Source organism: Onychostoma macrolepis, chromosome 13 (genome assembly GCF_012432095.1).
Source record: "Onychostoma macrolepis isolate SWU-2019 chromosome 13, ASM1243209v1, whole genome shotgun sequence".
Taxonomy (NCBI): Eukaryota; Metazoa; Chordata; class Actinopteri; order Cypriniformes; family Cyprinidae; genus Onychostoma; species Onychostoma macrolepis.
In genome coordinates this window covers 32312813-32322032 of record NC_081167.1, presented here as the reverse complement: position 1 = coordinate 32322032, position 9220 = coordinate 32312813, and the positions used below count along the sequence as shown (strand labels likewise).

The 9220-nt window shown below is 38.5% G+C and overlaps 1 protein-coding gene across 2 annotated transcripts in view; it reads left to right on the top strand.

Annotated features, from left to right (window-relative positions):
* The first annotated feature begins 1550 nt into the window (after positions 1-1550).
* Positions 1551-9220, top strand: part of ptk7b (protein tyrosine kinase 7b) — a 63327-nt gene continuing 55657 nt past the window's right edge. The window contains exon 1 of one of the 2 annotated variants that reach the window (XM_058794816.1): positions 1551-1992. In XM_058794816.1, the coding sequence (XP_058650799.1) occupies positions 1872-1992 (121 nt within the window). In that variant the 5' untranslated portion in view covers positions 1551-1871. Of the gene's footprint in view, positions 2106-9220 lie in introns of both variants that reach the window. The other variant, XM_058794817.1, reaches the window with a different exon arrangement.

Here is a 9220-nt window from a genome sequence, read left to right as displayed (position 1 = left end):
CTGATGAATATGCTGTAGTTTTCAGTGCCATTCCCTCCGGTGTGTGTTTTCTGCACAAGGTGCTATATTTCATGGCCGTGCACTTTAACTGTCACGATGATCAGAAGTCTGCTTTTCTGCAGATTAACAGACAGATAACTATAAAATCAGAGCTGTCTTCCAGAGAGAGACATAATAGCATACTGGAATAATATTATGGAGAACATACTTTGGGAGAAAGTTTGGACTCTTGTCTCATAAGTGTCTGCTTACTAATAAAGTAAAAGAAATAACATTTAAACTGATTCTCAAATGTGACCCAACTAAAGCTTTTCTTAGAAAACACAAGTCAGACATTGAAGTGAACTGCTGTTTCTGTCTTTCATCTGAAGAAGACTTCACTCATTTGTTTTGGCAATGCACACATATACAGAAACATTTTGTTGGATTATTTGAATAGCCTACTCAAAAGAGAATATAGGGAAATATTACATAATTTTTTAAAAATCATTATAAGCGATGTTGAAATCCGACAATGAATGGCTCTTTTGATCTGTTTTTTGTAGTGAATCTCTTGAACTGAATGATCAAAGTCACGAGTTCGAATCAATCGGAGCGGTTCCAGTGTAAATCCATGGCAGCACACGTACATCTCGGAGACGTCTAGACGTCTGCATTTACATCTGCAAGAGGTATTTTTTAGGGTGCTTCATCTGCAATACGTCTATAGGACATCTCCTTTTAGATGTCTATTAGATGTTTTTAAGATGTTTATGATGTAGAATGTATGTAAAACTGACATCTTACAGACTTCTGTCAGACGTTTGTAGACAGCAGATGCTTTCCAGATCAAGAGATCTTTAACAGACGTATTGCAGATGTGCGTGTGTTATCTGGGATGACTCGCTCAATTGAATCGGTTCGTCTGTTCATCTTTTCTCGTCTTCAGTCATGTTTACACGACACTGTCAGCACTACCGGCTCAGCTCGCTAGTTTTATCACATTAACTGATGTTTACAAATAAATATCCATATTTCCAAAGAGAACATCCAACACTAATCTATGAACATATTGAGGTGATTAATATGACGAGCTGCAGCTCAAAATACATGTCAGGTGGAAACATTGTGCTTTATTATTATTAATTTGTAGCTTAATTCACTATTTCTGAAATATTTTGAGCTGCAGTTCAGTTGCTGACAGTTCAATAGAAAAAAGCATCAAAATTATTGCTAGGGACAATTTAGCCGCTGGATATTGGGATATAGTTGATGATCGGTAACATATTAAATTATTCATTTAAGATATTTGGAGATGTTCGGGTGTTTTGTTCATGTTTTTCCTTTTACTGGCTCAGTGTTACTGTTTAAACTTATGTCGGTAAGTTATTTAGCTACAATGATTCTATTATTATTTTATTATAAGTAATAATATTTTATTTTATTAAAATATAGCCAATATGCTGCAGTTAGTCAGTTTTTGACAGCCTCAGTCCGCATCAAGTGTAGCCACAAAACCCTTCGAAATAAATTAAATAATCATCCAATCCAAGAGAAATCAGCTGAAGTGACGGCCGGTGGTTCCCGGTTCCGCCAGCGGGATGCAGCATTGGACGCGTTTTCCCGAAGAGAGCGGAGCGCGGAAACCGGAAACCGGAGAGAGAGAGTGAGAGAAAGAGAGAAAGAGAGAGAGAGGAGGAGGAACCGGGATCGAGTAAAGTGACCCGCTGGTTCCTACGGACTACCGTCGATCCGGTGAGGAGCGCCGAGACTCTTACCGGAATACAGCGATCACCGATCTCGCCACCGAACTCACACCGCGCCGCTTTCATTTCAGTTAGTTGTTTGCGTGTCGTGAAAGAGAATAATCGCACTTTATAAACGCGGAAAACATGGACGGATCACCGGGCACCGACACCGACAGGAGCCGCGCGCTCCGCAGCGGAACACCGACGCGACGCAGACGCAGATCCGACGCTCTGCTGGCCATCTTCATCATCATCAGTCTCGAAGGTAAAGACGCTTCATGACGGCTAACTAACCTACCTGACTAGTCGCGCGCAGCGCCGGTCACCGGAGCGGTCCTCGCGTGGAAGCGGAGGGAAAGTTACAGCTGTTGAGTTCAGGTGTGTGCTGCGGAGTTTTTAGTCAGGATTCTTCATGAAAACAGACGGTTAAATATCGATCAGATATCAGTGTTCGGCTGTCAGTGAACAATCATCATCACGTGTCTTTATGACCGTGTTCACAAACGCGAGGATAAAGGCCATAACATGGAATATAATACACTAATATAATAGGCAATCAAATACAAAACGATGAAGTAGTAAATATAGAAAATAGAGTTGTAATGTACAGACCGGCTCCGTGAGGAGACCTGATCTCTGAGCTTTGTAAGCCTAGAAAGGAAATTAAATTGAGACACGTTTGAGTTGTTTCTCACCTGCGGTTCCTGCTCCATCAGAATCATGATCTCCAGCCCTTTCTGCTGCATGCTGTGCCCAGCTCTCAGATGGGTGTGTGTTACTGCTTCATATTCACTGTATTCTACCTGATTATCCTCCTCTTAAAGAAGCTTTTTCATAATCATAGATACTGAACAATGTAACTATACAAAGATTTTGGTTAAAAATGGCTTCATATGCTGCATCACTGGTCACAGACTCTCTCTCTCTCTCTGTGTGTGTGTGTGTGTGTGTGTGTGTTAATTATGTATGAAGGCTGATTGTTTTGAAAACTAAATCTGACAAACTCATCTGGAGACATATGGAAATTAATTCATGCTTAAATTTCTAATTGCATTTATATATATATATAGACAGCCTGGTATGTCCTGATTTAGTAGTACATGAGTGTGTTCATTAAGGAATCAGTGTGCGTGTGTGTGTGTGTGTGTGTATGTGTGTGTGCATGTGTGTGTGTGTGTGTGTGTGTGTGTGTGTGTGTGTGTGTGTGTGTGTGTACCTACTTAATCATATTTTGGGGACAAATTTGTACCCAAAAGTGAGGTAAACCTGACAAAATCTCCAAAAACCTCCCTTTGGGGACGTCCTCATTTGTAAAACCGGTTTAAAAATAAACTAAACAAAGGTTTTTTGAAAATCTAAAAATGCCTGTAGTCTCCTGTAAGGGGTAGGTTTAGGTGTAGGACAATAGCATATACAGTAAGTACAGTATAACAACCATTACGCCTATGGAGAGTCCCCGTAAACCACTAAAACAAACGTGTGAGTGTGTGTGTGTGTGTGTGAGTGAGTGTGTGTGTGTGTGTGTGTTTGTGTGTGTGTGTGTGTGTGTGTGTGTGTGTGTGTGTGTTTGAGGTCTTGAGTCGCATGACTGATTTTTCGTTCAGGGGTTTCAAAGCGGGGTAAACCATGGTTTAGTTTAGATATAAAAGAGTGTAAAATGTAAAAATAAATAAGATTACATTAGGTAAATGAATAAGTGTTATCAGAATAATGAAATAAAATAGTTTAAAGTAATAATAAAAATAGACTTAAATAAATACATGTAAATAATACATCAAAAAACAATAATGTAATATAAATATTTTCTACATAATATATTTTTTTTACATTATTCACAGTAGGGTCATTCCATGTCAAATCAACCAAACATCCCCGGCTCAAATTTTGGATTTTGTTAATATTTTTTTAGTGATGAAAGCCAAAATATTAAATGTCATGGATGTATATTTACGGAGTAATCCATGGCTTCAGAAAGATGGCAGCATCACGATGCTATTTTTACACAGAGATCGTTAGCTCTGTTAATTAAATCTGCTGACTTCAGCGATCTTTGTTGCATTTTGTGTCAGTGGTGAGTATTCAAATATGGGGAAACCGCACTTTTCAAGTTTGTTCTCCAAAGTTTGCAGGCCTGTAACTCAAGAAGTTTTAAAGATATCTCAATGCCCTTTTAGACGTTGGGTCTTAACAAACTTTCCTTTTGGCATCTTCATTTTTAAGGCCCTATATGGTTCGGCTCCAGAGATATTGGAATTTCAGTATGGCTCCAGGAGTAAACTGTTGAATTGTACCCATTTTCAGTGATCAGAACCCAGACTGTAAGCCTCTGTCGACCTGTTTTAATGACTCTAAAGCTCTATTGTGTTAATATGTTAAGTGTTAACCTCAGCGCTCTACCTGTGGATTAGTGATGAGCGTTCACATGAATACAGTGAGTTTTACATGAAACGATGAATCGGCTGATATTCCTCGGACTGCATGAAGCGGTGGATTCTTAAAGTCTTAATTCACCCGTCCTCACATTAAGGTCTTAAAAGCTCTTAAATCAGAGCAGAAAGTCTTCAATTCATAAGTCATAAATGTTGCATACACTGCAAAAAGTTCTTTTATTCCTCAGTATTTGTTTTGTTTTCATAAATCAAGACCAATTTACTTGAGATTCAAAATGAAGATATGAAGTCTTAGTTTTCTGAGAAATTGTTAAAAATGAAGTGCGTTTATGATTAAAACAAGAACAAATATCTGTCGATGGGGGATGAAAGCTTGTTTTCCCTTTGAATTATGTTGATTTTTCTGAGTCCATTGACAGATATTTGTTCTTGCTGCTCGTATATGGTTCTGTAATCTGGCTATTTGCATTAAATGGCAGAAAACAAGGACAAAATCGTTGAAACGTTGAAGTAAACATAAGATTTTGCAGTTAAATGGATGTCTGGTTTTCAGTAAATGAATCTGGAGTTTATTGAAAGCTTGTGAACACATATCAAGGTTTTTATGAAGGGTTAGAATAATCTCTCTCAGTGGACTTCTCTCTTCTCCATCAGAATATTTGATGCACCTGCGGAGACCCAATCTGCCACAAACACGATGCACCTCAGACAGCGTCTCCGTCATCTCCTCATTGATAGCAGCTGTGGATTGTAAATGGAGCAGTTGTGTTCTTGAGGTTGAGGAGCTGGTTTCTGTGGCTCAGAAAGGAGACGTGCCATGAAATGTAAATTGTTGTATGTCTTCTTGTGAACAGTTCATTAAAACACGTCGAGCTTGTAACGTTTAATCACAATGTCTGGTGATGTATGCAGGGTTTAGTCTCTTAAACTCACGCTCATCTGCATACGCTTCTGAGTGCCACGCCCACATCTCCACATCCAATCAACAAGTGATGCACAGAACCAAGCCCCGCCTACATTTGTTTCTTTCTGTCCGTTACGCTCGGATGGAAAGATCCGTCTGCTTCACTGTAAGCGCTACCGAACAGAACTTTGCAGAGATCTGCTGATAAGCTAGAGTTATTATGACTCGTTTTTGTGGAAGGCTTGAGTTTGTGTTGATGCTGGTGTTTCAGAGGAGTTCAGAGGGTTCAACATCTTCACAATTAAAGCAAAGCAAAGAAGTCTCTTATTTCAGCTCATTCCTTTTGAGTTATCTTTAAAGATTTCAAATGTTTTGCCTTTTATAGATTGCATCTTCACTACCAGTCAGAAGTGTTTTTTAAAAGAAGTCTCTTCTGCTCACCAAGCCTGCATTTATTTGATCCAAAGTAGTAAATAGTAACATTTGAAAAATATTTTTACTATTTAAAGCAGCTGTTTTCTATGTGAATATGTGTTAAACTGTAATTTATTTCTGTGATGTGCAGCTGTATTTTCAGCATCATTACTGCAGTCTTCAGTGTCACATGATCTTCAGAAATCATTCTAATATGCTGATTTGCTGCTCAACAAACATTTCTGATTATTAATTTATTATTATTATTATGTTGATAACAGCTGAGTAGAATTTTTTCAGGTTTCTTTGATGAATAGAAAGTTCAGAAGAACAGCATTTATCTGAAATAGACATCTTTTGTAAGATTATAAATGTCTTTATCATCACTTTTGATCAATTTAAAGCATCCTTGCTAAATAAAAATATTGATTTCAATAATTCCCCCCCCCCACTCCAAGCTTTTGAATGGTATAGTATTCAATGTTACGAAAGCTTTTTATTTCAGATAAATGCTGATCTTTGCATCTTTCTGTTCATCAAAGAATCCTGAAAAAAATTATTTAACTGTTTTAAATATTAATAACACTAAAAAAAAATGTTTGTTGAGCAGTAAATCAGCATATTAGAATGATTTCTGAAGATCATGTGACGCTGAAGACTGCAGTAATGATGCTGAAAATACAGCTGAGCATCACAGAAATACATTACAGTTCAACAGATATTCACATAGAAAACAGCTGTTTTAAATAGTAAAAGTATTTCCCAATATTACTGTTTTTGCTGTACTTTGGATCAAATAAATGCAGATTTGGTGAGCAGAAGAGACTTATGAAAAAAAAAAAATTAAAAATAGTTTAGTTTAGTTTAGTTTGACTGGTAGTGTATCTTTTCTATATTTACACACAGCCTTAAAATGCTTTGTCAGTCCAGTCCGAGCACCTGGACGACTGCAGATAACACACAGTGAATGTTAGTAATGAACTGGTCTGCAGTGGAAGGAATGTGTCGTGATCTTATGAGAAGACTCCGATCATGTTCTCCAGCATCATCCGTGCGATCAGTGTTTATATGCGCTCTCCTCCCCCACTTCTGTCCCGATTCGTGTGTATGTTGCGTCCCATATTTCATACAGTGCACTATAATAGCTGCGATCTCACTGCACCCCCACACGCTCTTCACACGCAACGCTCCTCAATCCCTACTACAACACGCTCAAAACACGGATTAGAGCCCAGCGGAGGATGGCTTTGTGATTTACACCATCATAATGATCTCTGACTCGCTCCGTTTCAGATTTATTGGCATGACAGATATTTTGACGTTTGTTTGCTGCGTTGCTTCATGCATTTAAAACAGTGCAAAATGAAAATAGTGCAAAACAACACGAAGAAAAGTCTGGAGCAGATTGTTCAAATCACATCTAATCAATTCTTTCCAACCTTGTTTGTCATTGAATGTCACACTGCAGAAGTGAGCAGCGTTAAATGTTGACTAAAGGCTGTGTGTGGCGTTAAAAAGTGAATAAATAAAGAAATAAATTGAAGTGCGTAGCAACATTTAAAAATGAATGAAATGCTCCGCTAAAGCATTTCTGAAAAACATTCCATGAACGATGTTCAGATAATGTTTTGAGAACATAATTAAAGAAAATTTTGAAGAAACATCAGAACTCTCCCTGTTAGCTGGAAGCTTCTTCAGTACAGAACACAGCATTATTACTCTACGTTATGAATGAGTCTCGCTGGAGTCGTGTCTCTGTGGCTTCTAAACCTCAGGCTGTCGTCGAGCAGCTCAGTGATTCTCTGTATATCTGATGTCTTTATTTCTGTCTCTGTCTCGGGCTGTCAGATGGCTGAGATGAAGGATGCGAGAGCGTTTGCTTCCAGGTCACTGGTGTGTTTTTGTGGGTTTGACAGAGTTCAGTCGTGTCTTCGTTGAGCTCCCGTTGGATTCACTCTGTTTACTCTGCTCAGAGCGTGCAGTGTTGCTCTCATTTTCCCCTTACAGTTATTATTTTCTCAATTTCTTTAATTGATATCCATGTTTTGTCCTGTGCATCACAGATAAGCTTTACGCAGTTTTGCAGTAATGCACTTCTTCGAATGGAAGGAATCAGCGAAACATGCACCGTGTTAAACTTAGGGTTGTTGGGTATTGTTTGAATTTGATCGATTCAGATTCTTGTCGATTCCAATGTGATTAAAAACATGAAGTCAAACATTTAGATATCAAACATATTTATTCTGTGTGTCTTTGTGCAAAACGTTTAGTTGCTGCTGAATAACATGAACAAAAATCAGCCGGCTGCATAAACACTGGACTCGATTGAGAGCCGTTTGTGTGTAGAATAGAGCCGCACCATTCTGGATAAACGGAGACTTTTATTTAATGGAGATTGTGGTTCTGCATAATATACACCGTACACACACACATTATGTAAACAAAAACTTTTATTTTGGATGCGATTAATCCCAGACAGCACTAAATAAACAATCAGTCGATCAGCAATGCTTTATTTGTCATGTGGTGTTCAGTGTATTTTGTCTCGTAATTGTGTGTGTGTGTGTGTTTTATTTACAGTAGCCTATGGTTAAATCCCACAGCTCTGCTTTGAGATTCAGATTGTCCAGGTCAAAGGTCATTGACCATTAGCAGCATCTTCCTGTTATAACCCTGTGGGTTTGGGTCTGATGTTAACGTTTGGACTGTAATCTTTCAGTCAGCATCATCCCTGCAGACCGAAGCGCTTCTGAACGCCGTCACTGGGAGTGTTTTGACGAGACGCTCAGGAAATAGTTAGCGCACCGTCTGTCGCTGCTATGGTATAGAACGGCGCTCCGGAACTGCGCTGAAGGTCGCGTGGAGAGGGAACGCTGCTTTCCTGTTGGTCAGGAAGTGTTTTGGAGGAAGTCCTGCAGCTGTGTTTGTCTGTTGTTTGTCTGTGTGGCAGATGGAGTCTCTCTGATGATGATGATGATGATGCTCTCCTCGCAGACAAACTACTCCTAGCTAACACTAGTTGAACTACAGTCGAGATTCCCTGTCAGAGAGCAGTCAGTAGGTCCCTATGAGCTCCGTGATGCGGAATCCAGTCATAAAAACAGCATTTACAGTTTAATGTCACGGAATTTTCATGTTCTGCGTGTCTCTGTGAATGAATGACGCAGACGCGCGGTTTTGTTTACTACACACACACTGAAGCGCGTGGTGCTCGCGGTGATTTCAGCGTCTGCCGCCTCACTAAACGAGGACATGAATACATGAACAACATCTCCAGAACAGCTCTGAGAGTCACTTCATGAGCATTTTACCCTTTCATATGAGTAAAACTAGCCTCGGCAACACGTCAAAATAAAAGTTTGGTTTATCTTGAAGACATTGTGGCAGAAATATATTACTATCATTCAGTAATACTGCTACTACTACTGTTGAAAAATTGATAAAACTTTTTAAGGAATAATCACACATTTCTTCCATGTTTTAATTTGAATAGAAAATCCTATTTATTGGCCAAAAAATACAATTTGTTTAATTTCCATGTTTTATGCCTTCATTTGATGACCAGAAAAATGTAAATAAGCTACACAGAATTTCATAAGGCTATTGTAAGAATAAACAAAAATAGTTTTTATGCATTCAAATAATGCATTCGTGCTAAAACCATAAGGTGTGAACATGTAACATGAACTCTAAACATGTCATTTTTGTTAAACTTGAAATAAACGGATGTTAAATTCTTAATTAAAATCATGAAATCTATATTAGACATGCTTTTAAATTTAATA